The sequence below is a fragment of the Podarcis gaigeae genome (genome assembly GCF_964106915.1).
Source record: "Podarcis gaigeae genome assembly, chromosome: 8".
In the NCBI taxonomy this organism is placed as follows: domain Eukaryota; kingdom Metazoa; phylum Chordata; class Lepidosauria; order Squamata; family Lacertidae; genus Podarcis; species Podarcis gaigeae.
The window spans coordinates 20,206,101-20,220,843 of record NC_139684.1 but is presented as its reverse complement, the minus strand read 5'-3'; the positions used below and the strand labels follow the sequence as shown (position 1 = coordinate 20,220,843).

General features: G+C 48.0%; 1 protein-coding gene across 1 annotated transcript in view; it reads right to left on the bottom strand.

Moving 5' to 3' along the window:
• The window catches only part of VWA1 (von Willebrand factor A domain containing 1), a 39,538-nt gene extending 25,496 nt beyond the window's left edge, over positions 1-14,042 (bottom strand). The window contains exon 1 of the mRNA XM_083752683.1: positions 13,675-14,042. Coding sequence (XP_083608809.1) covers positions 13,675-13,744 — 70 coding nt within the window. The 5' untranslated portion in view covers positions 13,745-14,042. The remainder of the gene's footprint in view (positions 1-13,674) is intronic.
• Positions 14,043-14,743: the final 701 nt, after the last annotated feature.

The window sequence follows — 14,743 nt, the reverse complement described above, 5'->3', positions numbered from 1 at the left end:
TCTCCAGATGGTGAAGATGTCAGGCAGCATCCTGGGGTTGCAAGTGGCCAATAAAGGTAAAGGTAAAGGTAAAGGGACCCCTGACCATTAGGTCCAGTCGTGACCGACTCTGGGGTTGCGGCGCTCATCTTGCTTTATTGGCTGAGGGAGCCGGCGTACGGCTTCCGGGTCATGTGGCCAGCATGACTAAGCTGCTTCTGGCGAATGAGAGCAGCGCACAGAAACACCATTTACCTTCTCGCCGGAGTGGTACCTATTTATCTACTTGCACTTTGACTCGCTTTCGAACTGCTGGGTTGGCAGGAGCAGGGACCGAGCAACGGGAGCTCACCCCGTCACAAGGATTCGAACTGCCTACCTTCTGATCGGCAAGTCCTAGGCTCTGTGGTTTAACACACAGCACCACCCATGTCCCAAGTGGCCAATAGCCAGGCTCAAAATGCGCCTGGAGTCTGGCGAATTTCGAACATTGCATGCCAACTGTGGGAGTCAAAATGCCAGAGCCAAAAGAGGATTCTCTTAGGTTTTGCTTGAGTTTTCTAAGGAAGAAGAGGAAGAAGAGTTTGGATTTGATATCCTGCTTTATCACTACCTGAAGGAGTCTCAAAGCGGCTAACATTCTCCTTTCCCTTCCTCTCCCACAACAAACACTCTGTGAGGTGAGTGGGGCTGAGAGACTTCAGAGAAGTGTGAGTAGCCCAAGGTCACCCAGCAGCTGCATGTGGAGGAGCGGAGACGCGAATCTGGTTCACCTGATTACGAGTCCACCGCTCTTAACTACTACACCACACTGGCTCTCGGAGAAATAGAAATACAGTGGTACCTTGCTTTACGAACTTAATCCGTTCCGGAAATCCATTCTTAAACTGAAACCGTTCTTAAACCGAGGCGTGCTTTCCCTAATGAGGCCTCCTGCCACCGGTGCCCTTCCACCGTTCGGATTCCTTTCTTAGTCTGAGGTAAAGTTCACAAACCGAGACACTACTTTCGGTTTTGCAGAGTTCGTAAACCGAATCATCCCTAGCTAGCAGGACCAGTGATCAGGGATGATGGGAATTGTAGTTCAAAAGCAGCTGGAGAGCCAAGTTGGGGAAACCCTGGTGCAGATAATACTGAACCAAATGAATTCAGTGGTCTGGCTCAGTATAATGCAGCTTCTTATGTATATCGGGAGAAATTCACACTCAAATGCTGCCGCGTTTTTATGAGGACTTTTCAGAAAAATGGCAAGCTGGTGTACAAAATGGAACTTACAAGTGGAAGAATAAAAAGCCCAGAAACACACACACACACAAACACACACACGGATAAATTCACCCCTCACTAGGAGATGGAGAGAATGAAAACAGGGATATAGTTTCAGCGCTGGCATTGCAACTGACTCAGGTTTACCATGCCAAGAATGTGTGTGGTGGGAAGAGGAAGATGAAGGAAACTGACCACAGTTGTGAAATGGATGGTTGGTCATATGCAGCTGTAAAGAAAACCTCAGACTCTCTCAGGGACCTTAAATTACATTTGATGGAGAAACTACGAGAGGGAAAAAATGCACCTGAAGAAAGGGGGAAAGAGAAATGCGATATACCCTTCAACCTTTCACAAGTGGAAGCAGGGGGTGACCCTCTTGGGACACCGTCCACTGTTATGTCACACGTCCATGGTGGGAGGGGCCTGAGGCAAACGTGGGTGGAGCAACTACAAATGCAACTCTTTTTTTTGTACAAGGGATGGAAGGATCTTTTGGCTTCAGTTTTCCCACTTTCTCATTTTCTTCCAATCTTAAATTCAGTTCTCCATATTCTTACAGCAATTTTCATGCAGATTTTGCCCAATGAACACATTTTTAGAGGTGGCTTTGATTCATGTACACCTTTTTGCAAGCAATTTCCCCTGAAAGAATTCCCTTCTCTCAGTTATTTTCACTAATATCTTCATAATTCTGCACGCCTTCCCTTGATAGATGCACCTTTAGAAACATCGTTCGGTTGGAGAATTGGGTCACAAAATTCAGATGGGTGAGAATTTTGAAGGAGGGCTGTGCATAAATTATTCCGGAAAGTGTGAATTTGAGAGATTCAGTTTTCAGTGTGAACGGAACTGAATTTCTTCTCCGCCCTTGCCTTGTATGGTAGACCATGCTTAAGTCAGAAGCTGCTACACAACTGCTACACATCCTTCATACTAGCAAGCAAGGGACATCTTTGTGGTTCAAAAGAGATTCCAGCCAGGTGGAAAGCACTTGAGGAGACTGGCAAAGAGCATCGCTTGTGGGGAGTCCCAAGATCTGGAAAGAGAGGCCAGGGGGTGCCTCCATTCCCTGAGCCCAAAATTCCATTCCTCTGCACCACCCATTGCTGAAAGTTTGACCCAGTTTGCAACCTGCCTGCACTCCCTGCCTTCCCAGCCGCCCCGATCTTTCTTCAGACCGTGTGACTGACCTTTCAAAGATAAGATCTCTCTGCTTTCTTGTGGGGCTGCCTTGAAAAGTAGCCTGGAAATGTCAACTTGGTCAAGAATGCAGCCAGCACGTTGTTACATGAGGTCTAAATATCAAATCACATTGCCCTGGTCTTATAAGATCTGCATTTGCTAGCTATCAGTTTCCCAGCAAAATTTAAAGTGCTGGTTTTAGCTTTAAATCATCACAATCTTTTGCGTGTTTAGAATGTGTCCATACCAGCAGCTATTCCATCAGGCTTGGCAGCAGAGAAACTAAAGGGAAGCAGGCCCTGTTCATCTGTTCTACTTAAGAGACCAGCAATGGCTTTGCTCTCTTTCCAATTTCATAAGAACATATGACGAGCTCTGCTGGATCAAGCCATGCATCCTGTTCTCACAGTGGCCAACCAAATAATGATGATGATGATGATAATGATGATATTTTATTTATATCCTGCCCTCCCCAGCAGAAGCCGGGCTCGGAGTGGCTAACAACAATAAAAGTAACACAATTTACATAAAATCACAATCAATTAATTGAAATGCATTCTAAAATCAACTCATTCTAAAATCAAATTACAGTGGTACCTCGCAAGACGAATGCCTCGCAAGACGAAAAACGCGCAAGACGAAAGGTTTTTTCGTTTTTTGAGTTGCTTCACAAGACGATTTTCCCTATGGGCTTGCTTCATAAGACGAAACGTCTTGCGAGTTTGTTTCCTTTTTCTTACAACCGTTAATACCAGGGTGCATCCACGCTCCGCAAGACGAAAAATCCACAAGACGAAGAAACTCGCAGAACGAATTAATTTCGTCTTGCGAGGCACCACTGTAATGGCAACCATTGGGCTAGAGTTCTATGAGGATTACAGAAGGAGGGGGTCAGACTGTGCCTTGGCCAAAGGCCTGGTGGAACAGCTCTGTCTTGCAGGCCCTGCGGAAAGATGTCAAGTCCCGCAGGGCCCTAGTCTCTTGTGACAGAGCGTTCCACCAGATTGGAGCCACAGCCGAAAAAGCCCTGGCTCTGGTTGAGGCCAGCCTAACCTCCCTGTGGCCCGGGATCTCCAAGATGTTTTTATTTGAAGACCGTAAGGTCCTCCGTGGAACATACCAGGAGAAACAGTCCCGTAGGTACGAGGGTCCTAGGCCGTATAGGGCTTTAAAGGTTAAAACCAGCACCTTAAACCTGATCCTGTACCCCACCGGGAGCCAGTGCAGCTGGTATAGCACCGGGTGAATGTGATCCCACAGCAAGGACCCCGTAAGGAGTCTCACTGCAGCATTCTCCACCGATGGAGTTTCTGGGTCAGTCTCAAGAGCAGCCCCACGTAGTCTCCAACCAAGCCCCAACCAAGCAGGATCCAAGCAATGTTGGAGGCAGTGGTTTGTGTCCAATGAATGCTAGCCCTACCCAGAGCAGATTCGCTGAATGCAGGCGAAACCAGCTAGAACAAATTCTCCACCAAAGAGTTTCTCTTCAGGTTCTGCCTCTCTAATCTACAGAGGAGCCTAGGGGTCTACAGTGGTACCTTGGGCTACATACGCTTCAGGTTACAAACTGCGCTAACCCAGAAATAGTACCTCGGGTTAAGAACTTTGCTTCAGGATGAGAACAGAAATCGCACAACGGCGGCACAGCGACAGTGGGAGGCCCCATAAGCTAAAGTGGTGCTTCAGGTTAAGAACAGTTTCAGGTTAAGAACGGACATCTGGAACGAATTAAGTTCTTAACCCGAGGTACCACTGTAATGGGCATTGAGGTCCCAAATCACCTGGAAGCCACCAGGCTCACAAAGGCTGCTCTAGGTGAAGAGCTTTCATTTGGAATAAAGAAAAGCCCATTCACAGAATCATGGAGTTGGAAGAGACACCAAGGGCCATCGAGTCCAACCCCCTGCGATGCAGGAATCACAGATAAATAATCCCTGACAGGTGGCCCTACAAACTCTGTTAAAATAGCTCCAATGGAGGAGCGTTCACCAGCGTCCGAAGGAATCTGCTCCACTGTGGAGCAGCTTTCACCACCAGAAAGTTCTTCCTAATACTGACCCCCAAAGCACAGCTGTCTTGGGATCACTGCAATGCTGTTCTTCACCCCACCCCGGTTAATGGCACACCCTCCTCAGGCAATGGAAGCTGCCCCACCTAGCCATTTAATTAACCTCTTTCCAGGTTGGGTCTCTTAATCATCAAAGGATGGGGAGGGAGGCATACCAGCTACGTGACAAAGCACCGCAGGGAGCAGTAGGGAGAGGAGGAGGAAGAACAGAAAACAAAACTGCCTGATATCCCATCGTGGAACCTCAGAAGGTGTTGTTTCTTCCTTGCCTCGGGCTATTGCAGCCACCTCTGCCTGCTGGAAGGCAGGGTCTGTTTGAAGCGGTGACTCAAAAACAATTCAAATTTGTGTTCTGTCAGAGGGAAGAGGAACCTCAGGCCACGTTTGGCCCTCTAGGGCTTTCTGTCTGGCCCTCAGAACTCTCCCCGTGGCCCACCACTTACGGTACGGCCTTGCTTCCCCACTTGAGTGCTTGGGACATGTCCTTAAATGCCTCTTGCTTGCTTGCAAGGATAGAAAGAGGGGTGCGTAGAAACCAGCCTTCATTGAGATTTACTGCCCCGCCCACTTGTTCCTCTGGCCCCACCCACCAGCGGTGAATGGCCCCTGGAAGGTTGTCTGGAAGGGAATGTAGCCCCCTGTCTATAAAAGGTGGCCCGCTCCTGTTCTGTCGTATCCAAAGCTACCTCAAACCTCCATCACTTCCCCGATCAATACAATGACATGCTTTAAAAACCAGGATGGATGAAAGATCGTTTGACCAATTCCGCAAGGCTTAGTGGGTTAATTGATTCATCTACTGAACGAAGGTGTCTGTGGGTTAACACGGCAAGTCGTAGCCAACATCGCACAGATAGCTCAGTATTGTCGACACGGACAGGCAGGAGCTCTTCGGACGTTGAGAGAGGGGACCATTCCTAGTCCCTACCTGGAGATGGCAGGGATTGAACCCGCGCCCTTCTGCATGCAAAGCAGATGCACTGCAGCTGGTGCAGTGGTACATCTGTCCATGTAAACATGCTGTAAGCAAAACAGACCCCAGTTGGGGGAGATGAGCTGTTCTGTGGCTCCTTTTCCTTTTCTTTTTTATAGGGTTGGAAGCCCAGACTTGCTGACTAGAAGCTGCTATACGGGCCTAATTTGGGGATATTCTGGAGGATGAAAAGCCCACTTCATTAATGTCTTGGCTTTCCATCTCTTTGCAGCTTTATGATTCCAGGATGCTGGCTGCCAATTAAACCGTCACATTCCCCATAATAATATAGAGAGGGGGCAAAGCGGTCTTTTGCTCTGCGAAGTGCGCCTGGAGCCAATTGGCTCTTGGTGTTTTTTGGAGCTGTGCTTTACGATCCCAGTCCTGGAGTTCAGCCTTGCCAGAAGGAACGGTCGGGTTTTCCAAAAAGCCCCCCAAACAGAAGCAGCTGGGTCTGTTCTAATGATGCTTGATGCTGACAACTATCTCATAGCGGAGCCAGATCTGATCCGATGCTGCCAGCTGATCTGAAAGAGCGAGGCGGATGGAGCAATAATTTATCCACTTGTGGGCCTCCCTTTTGCGATGCGTGGCAAAAGCGGCCGAGATTGAGCAGAGGAAGAAAAGCACAGAGGATGAAAAGTGCACCTCTGGCTGTGAGCCAGGGATGGCTAAATAGATCCTGCATGTTCAATGGCAGTCTATCTCCGAATGCCGATGGCTGGAGAACAACAGCAGGAGAGAGTGGCTGCCTTTGTGGCCTCTTTTGTGGAAGCCACTGTGGGAAACAGGATACTGGGAGGAGATGGAGACTTGTTCTGATCCAGCAGGACTCTTGTTCAGTGACATAGCATGGGTTGCCAGTGCCCGGGGAAAAACAAGCTGCAGATATCCAGGCACCCATCAAAGCTCAATAAGACATGGAGGGCTCTACTCATCCCTTGTTTTCTCATTTATGTTGGTCAGGATACCCCTCCCCCCACCAATCCCCTCACACTACTGCAATTCACAGAGGGACTGATTGTTAAGCCACTCTGGGAACTGTAGCTCTGAGAGGAGAATAGGGATCTCCTAAGAACTCTCAGCACCCTTAACAAACTACAATTCCCAGGATTCTTTGAGGGGAAGCCATGACTTTTCATAGTGGTATGATACCACTTTAAAAGTGGACCTTAGACGGGTGGCTTCTCTAGTTGACATCCAGACACAACATTAGCTACAGGAATGTGTTGCTTTTTCCTGTAATCTTTTTAATTATTATTTTTATTATTACATTTTCATCCTGCCTTGCGTACAGCCAGCTCAAGGGTGGTGTACATGGTTCCCACCACTCCCCCATTTTATCCTCACAACAACCCTGTGAGGTAGTTTAGGTTGAGGGATCGCAACTGGCCTGAGGTCACCCAGCTAGGTGGGGGATTTGAACCCAGGACTTAGTCCAGCGCTATAAACCACCATGCCACAGAAGTAGTCCTGAGGAAATCTGAGCAGATCTCTCTACCTGCCAGGGAGCAACAATATCAATTGTCTCCATGACCTGCTGCCTGCCTTTTGAGCATGTGGGAAAAAGTGCAGACATTAGCTTTGGAGAGGTGATATTTGTTGTGACCATGTAAAGGAAATGAAGAGTTAAATTCAACCCTCTTCATCCACCCACCCCTATAGTCTTGAGGGTGCTCAGTCTTCCCCAGCAGCTGACGTTTACATAACAAAAACCCTGCAGTCAATTCCACTCACATAAGCTGCTGCTACAGAAGTCTTGTTTAGCCCTTATGGTTTTGGTGCAGCAACTCAGTTTTGTCTCTCTCCCTCTCTCTTTATGTGTAATGTACTGCCCGGCCAAGGGTTTCTGTTGCAAAACACAGCTGCGTCAGCCCAGTGCTCTGCGTTTCCATAATAGCAGGCAAATGGGTGGCAGAGGGCAATCAACAATGCAACAGCAATGTGGGCAGCCAGAGGCGGGAGGAATCCCGGCACAGCGCCAGAGCTGTGAGCTCCATCCCCTCTTGGGTGTCAGAAAACAAGCACAGAAGCAGCTCAGTTTACGAGGCACCTAATAATAATAATAATAATAATAATAATAATAATAATAATAATAATAATATATTATTTATATATTGTTTTTGTTCAGTTTCCTCAGTAAATCGTTGTCAGGATTTCTTTTCTCTCTGGGCACTGTCTGGGTAATTTAAGTGGTGTTGCTAACAGCCCCCAAGATTTGCAAGAGAGCAGAAAAACCTTTTGGGAACTGTACTCCTCAATATCTGGAACGCACCAGATTGGCAACGTCTGCTTTAAGTACACAACCGAGTTCCTTGTGATTTGCATCACCGGTTGCAAAATAAGTTGAATTTCCACACTGCACAAAAAGGGTCTGGCTGCATATTAGAACCAGTGTTGCTTTGTGTGCAAAACTGACCTGCCTTGTATCAGGGTCACAACCTCCAGGTCAGTCTCTGATAAATCTGAGGACCTTTTAGACCCCTTTGAAGGATTTTGCTGAGTGATAGAGCCCATGCTTTGGAAAAGGAAGGCCCCAAGGTCAGTTCATTCCTTGCTATCTCCAGTTAAATGACCACATGTTTATTTATCAAGAACTCTTTCCCGGGGTGGGAGGGGATGTTACTTTTTTCTGCATGCCACAACAGCTGCGAGAATATTACTAGCAAAGAATTGGAAGAAACAAGATTTACCAACTATCAAAGGATGGCAGATGAAGATGATGAACTATATGGAACTTGCCAAACTGACTGGGAGACTCTGAGACCAGAGAGAAGAGATGGTGGAAGAAGATTGGAAGAAGTTTAAAGAACATTTGAAAGAATATGCTAATATTTAAATCTTAGACTAGCTTTGGAAGTGGATATAGGCTGTAGGGTTAGAAGTAGAAGATAGTGTATTTTAAAATAGTATTATTTGTAAGTGATAAAATGTGAAGATTTTATGGTAAAAGTAAGCGTGATAAAAAAATGGTTAAAAATTATGATATATGTAAACTACTAAAGATGAGGTAAAATGAAAATCAGATGGGGGGACTTGGGGAAGCCCACCTAACAATGTTTAGAAAAAATAAGGATAAGAAAAGAATTTGTTTGTATTGTTTGTTTTTCTGTTTGTGTTGTTTAGTTGTGTTATAAAATGAATTAAAAAAATTAGAGGGGGGGGAAGTGTTTCCCAAAGGGGGCAGTACTACCTGCCGGGGGGGCAGTGGGGTTATTTAGGGGGCAGCTAAAAGGCAAGTGGGTGGCAGGGGGGCATTGGAGGTGTAAACGACTATCAGACTTTGGAAAGCATGTATCACTGGATCAAGTCCCTCAATTTGGCTGAATTCATTAAACTAAATAGTTTTAAATACCGGTAGATTCTGAATAATTGCGCAATTAATTGTGACTGTTTTGAATTTTATTGTGCTGTTATCTCCCTCAGCAGGTTGTCCAAACTGCGATTCTGAATAATGCTTTTTATAGAGTAGGGGCCAGTGAGGATGACTTTCTGCACCAAGAGGGTGGCGGCCCCAGGGCTTTTTGTCGGCCGGAACTCACAGGAACTCAGTTCCTGCACCTCTCAGGTGGGAGCCACTGCCATTCTAAAAGAGCAAGGGAGGTGTTCCTGATGGGTTCCAGCACCTCTTTTCCCAGAAAAATAGCGCTGAGTAGCCTCAAAGTCTTTGAGAACAAAATGCATAGAATGCCAAATTAAAAAGCCCTCTCTAAATGGTAAGAGTTAGCAGGAACTTCTCCTGTCCAACTTTGCACGTTCAACGAGTTGTTCTCAATCCCCACCACCACCTGCAGAGTCTCCTTCTGTTTTATTTTTATTACATGATTACATTATTCCTACATGGGTTGTATCCAGTGTCTGAACAAACCCTTCTGAAATCAACAGACTTAAGTGAGTCATGGCTATTAATTTCAATGGGTTTACTCTGACTAGGACCAGAAGAATACAAGCCATACTATTTAAAATCAGTTTGAGGTCAGTTTGAGATCAGCTTCAGTCACATAGAAATCAATGGTCCTTACTAACTAAGGTTCCTTAATTTCAATTACAGTGGTACCTGGGGTTAAGTACTTAATTCATTCCGGAGGTCTGTTCTTAACCTGAAACTGTTCTTAACCTGAAGCACCACTTTAGCTAATGGGGCCTCCTGCTGCCGCCGTGCCGCCGGAGCCCAATTTCTGTTCTTATCCTGAAGCAAAGTTTTTAACCTGAAGCACTATTTCTGGGTTAGCAGAGTGTGTAACCTGAAGCGTATGTAACCTGAAGCGTATGTAACCCGAGGTACCACTGTAGTCTACTCCCAGCAGGACTACAACCCATTATTATGATTTAGATGTATTATTAACAACATTTATTATTATTGATATTATTCTCTTTACGTTTTCAAGCAGTCGTGAATCACAGGGGGTTGGATTAGGTCAGTGTTTCCCAACCGGTGTTCCGCGGCACACTAGTGTGCCGCGAGACGTTGCCTGGTGTGCCGTGGGAGGGAGGCGGGCGGCGAGAGGCGGGGCGGCGGCGGCGAGCACACGCGGGGCAGCGAGCTCCCTCCCTCCCACATCCCATCGCCGCTCGCTTCGGCCGGCCGCCCCGTGCTCCGCGCTGGTGTCGGCAAGCCTTGCGCGCCCTTTGGAGGACGCCCCGTGCTCCGCGCTGGTGTTGGCCAGCCTTGCGCACCTGGGGGATCTCCCCCCGAGAGCGCAAGGCTTGCGGGTGGAAGCCGGCAGCACGGAGCACGGGGCGCCCTTTGGAGGCCGCCCCGTGCTCCGCGCTGCTGTTGGCCAGCCTTGCGCACCCGGGGGATCTCCCCCCAGGAGCGCAAGGCTTGCGGGCGGCAGCTGGCAGCACGGAGCATGGGGCGCCCTTCGGAGGACACCCCGTGCTCCGCGCTGGTGTCGGCAAGCCTTGCGCACCCGGGGGATCTCCCCCCGGGAGCGCAAGGCTTGTGAGCGGCAGCTGGCAGCGCGGAGCACGGGGCGCCCTTCGGAGGCCATTCCGTGCTCCGCGCTGGTGTTGGCAAGTCTTGCGCACCGGGGGATCTCCCCCCGGGAGCGCAAGGCTTGTGGGCGGCAGCTGGCAGCGCGGAGCACGGGGCGCCCTTCGGAGGACGCCCCGTGCTCCGCGCTGGTGTTGGCCAGCCTTGCGCACCGGGGGATGTCCCCTCGGGAGCGCAAGGCTTGCGGGCAGCAGCTGGCAGCGCGGAGCACGGGGCGCCCTTCGGAGGACGCCCCGTGCTCCGCGCTCGTGTTGGCAAGCCTTGCGCACTCGGGGGATCTCCCCCCAGGAGCGCAAGGCTTGCGGGCGGAAGCCGGCAGCACGGAGCACGGGGCGCCCTACGGAGGACGCCCCGTGCTCCGCGCTGGTGTTGGCCAGCCTTGCGCACCCGGGGGGGTGTGGGGCGCCCTGAAACAGAGGGTTCCCCATGCTGTGGACTGTAGCCTGCCGCCCGACGCGCGGGGCGCCCTGAAGCAGAACGCCCCTCGCGCCAGGCAGACATGGGCCAGCCCCACAAGCTCGGGGGACAGCGGGGAGGCGCAGCACCGCCATCCCACTGTTCCCCGACCTGGTTTTGGGGGGGAAATAAAGGAATTTTCCCCCCCTTTATTTCCCCCCCCCCAAAAAAGTAGGTGCGTCCTATGGGACGGAGCGTCCTATGGGACGAAAAATATGGTACTTCCTATTTCATAATAAAGTAATTATAAAATACTTTCTTTGTGTTTATTTGATGCCTATTAAAAAGAGTTACTTTATATATAGTCAATATAGGCACAGAGTTAATTTTTTAAACATTTTCTAATGGTGGTGTGCCTCGAGATTTTTTTCATGAAACAAGTGTGCCTTTGCCCAAAAAAGGTTGGGAAACACTGGATTAGGTGAACCTTGGAGTCCCTTCAAACTTTACAATTCTATGATTCTCGATGTCTCCTAATTTATTTTGATTCAATAGTTCTATAGCTCATCATTCCTCCAATGAGTGCAAAGCGGTGCCTGGGGTTCTCCCCCCCCCCATTTTATCCTCACAACAGCCCTGTGGAGTAGACTAGGCTGAGAGATCATGACTGGCCCAACCTTCCCAGCTGAGTGGGGAATCGATCCCTGGTCTCCCAGGTCCTAGTCCGGCAGTCTAACCTCTACACCACACTGGCTATAATTCCTAGCAGGAACCATCCCAGCAGGGATGTCTTGTTTACCAGTAGCTGTGGTGCTGTCGGTGGTTTACCCACAAAACAACATGTGGCCATGTCAAATTCAGCAGATGGGACTTATTGTCCGGCAGCAAACTGTTTGGCTTGGACTAACTGAAAGGGACTTTGCCAAATGTTCAGAAACTGCTTGTTAAAAGGCACCTTAGTGCTTCGGAACGACCTGTTGACTGAGAATTCAGCCCGATTCACTTGCAGAAAACTTGCCGGTCAGATTCCCTTGGTGATTTACCAAGCGTTCTTTCCAGATATGTTTGCAGAGGGGTTCAACAGTGTTGCCTCGAGAAACCTTAACACACATCTCCCCATCACTTTCCTTATTGCAAAAATAAAATAAATAAATTCCGTTTTGGTGGGGAAATACCAAAGCAACTTTCATGGCACAGCCTAAATTTCCCGAGACGTGATGAAAGCACACCTGCAAAATAGCATCAAGTCTCTGGAAGCATCCTTGAGTCTCCCATCGAGACACAACCCTCTTAATGCTCACCCACCAAAACAAAGTTGTAAAATACACGTCACTGCATTGGCCTGCATTCCTCTGGTGGTGGGAACCAAGGAAGCAGAGACTGTAAGTTCACTGGGGCAGAGATTTGTTGTTTGTTTGTTTGCCTATGTGACTCTCTGCACATGTGCGCATGTGGCCGGCGCTGCGTAAATAACGGACAGCATCTTTTCATCTCGGTTTCTCTGAGACCGTTACACTCCTAACTGTGAGCATGGGTGCACTGAGAGGAGGGTGTGCGTTAGGAAAATAAGAAGAGGCTGTCTCAAGAAGAGGCAGTGTGGTGCATTGGTTAGAGTGTCAGACCAGGACCTGGGAGACCAGGGTTCAAATCCCCCCACTAGGCCATTAAGCTCACTGAGTGTGACTTTGGGAGCCAGTCACAGACTCTCAGCCCAGCCGACCTCGCAGGGTTGTTGTGGGGGACAAATGAGGAGGGGGAGAACTACGTATGCCACTTTGAGCTCCTTGGAGAAAAAGATGGGATATAAATGAAATAAACAAATACAGTGGTACCTTGGGTTAAATACTTAATTCGTTCCGGAGGTCCGTACTTAACCTGAAACTGTTCTTAACCTGAAGCACCACTTTAGCTAATGGGGCCTCCCACTGCCGCCACGCCGCATGAGCACAATTTCTGTTCTCATCCTGAAGCAAAGTTCTTAACCTGAAGCACTATTTCTGGGTTAGTGGAGCCTTTAACCTGAAGTGTATGTAACCTGAAGCGTATGTAACCCGAGGTACCACTGTATAGCACATTGAAAGTTAATGGCTTCCCCCAAAGAATTCTGGGAACTGTAGTTTGTGAAGGGTGCTGGGAATTGCAGTTCTGTTAGGGGTGAACTACAATTCCCAGGACCTGGGAGATCAGGGTTCAAATCCCCACTCGGACCTGAAGCTCACTGGAATCCAGTCACTGCCTCTCAGCTAAAACTCCTTCACAGGGTTGTTGTGGGGATTGAATGAGGAGGGGGAATAATCCTACCATGTTGTAATAACCTGCAGTTTTATAAGAATCTATATTTAAAGTAGAATAATAAATGAGCAAATTGAGTTAATTTGGATATGCAGAGGATATTAAAAAATAAATTTAAGGAACTGCACAAAGAGGGGGAAGGAAGTCAAGTTTTGAAATGTTCAAATGATTGAAAAATTAGTGAAATGTATAAACTTGAAAAGTATAAAAATATTGAAAAATAAAATAAATGAGGAGGGGGGAAGAACCATGCATGCTGCTTTGGTCTTCTTGCAGGAAAAGAGGGTACTGTATATAAATGCAATAAACAAATAAATAATAGAAGTTATGCACCCTTTCTTCCCCTTGGCATTTCTTAGGAGAGAAAGCGCACAAATTCAATTGTGTGTGCGAAAGCAACTCAAGTTAATATTGACTTTGGAGAACACCCAACGCACCTTTTTCTTTAAAAAAACCACACACAAAAACAAGATAAAGAAGTAAAGAAGCAGCCAGAAGAGTAGCCAGCCACTCACTCACCTCTTTGAAGGAGGGTTTGTCCCAGCGCAACATGAAGCCAGAGAAGGAAGAGCAGGGCTCTGGAACTCATAGCAACTCCTGCGAGCGCAGCTACCTTAAACCCAGAACCTTGACGCCGCCGGAGAGACAGAATGGAAGTCTGGGCGCAGTCATGTTAAGAGGACCACGCAGAGAGAATTCAGATTGGTGCTTGCTGTGCCACTCTCGCCTTGAGCTGAGATGCCCACCCTCCCCAGACTTTGCGAAGAGAGAGAGAGAGAGGAGAAAAATCGCCCTGCTCTCTTGCGAAATATCCAAGTCAGTTTTTTCCTCCCTCTCTCTCTCTCTCTCTCTCTCTCTCCCTCGCTCTCTTCCCCTTTTCTTTTTCCAAGTCGTAAATCCTTTCTGACAGGAGTGGCTTGCAGAACAACACCCCCCTCCTTCTCCTCTTGTGGGTACTGCTGACTTTTTTTCTTTTTTAAAAAAAGTTAGGCCAGCCTCCGCGGAATTGCGGACAGCTAAAAAGCAGGCATGGTCAGGCCAGTCCCTCGGGATGCTAGCCTTGGAAAAAAGAAAAAGAGAAAAAGTTCCTGCGCTTTGAGTAGAGTTGCCAACTTCCCCCCTGGATTCTGTAGCTGTGTCTGGAGCAGCGGCTCGATTTGAGGCAATTAATAGGCAATTAATGTCTGTGCTTCAGGGGTTGTTTTAATGGGTTTTCTTTTTTTGGGGGGTACTTAAATTGCATTAGGAAAAACTTTACATTTTTTTTAAGTGTCACCTGCTAAATGCTGTAAACCCAGCTGTTGTTCCTCTGCAAGAAAGGTTCACAAATGGTTGCCAACTTTTTCCTCTGGAAAAGCTCCAGTGCCTTTAGCAACTGAAAAAGTTTAAGACGCACAGGGATTTATTTATTTTTTTGGTAGCTGGTGAAATTCCCTGGTGTTGTTCGCACCACTCTACTTGCTACACTTCTAGCAGGTACTTTTAAATACACAGGAACCTGGTTGGTTTAAAAAAGGTGGCAAACCTACAACATGACCTGGTGCAACTGAAACCTGTGTGTGTGAGAGAGTGTGTTTCTTCTCTTGGA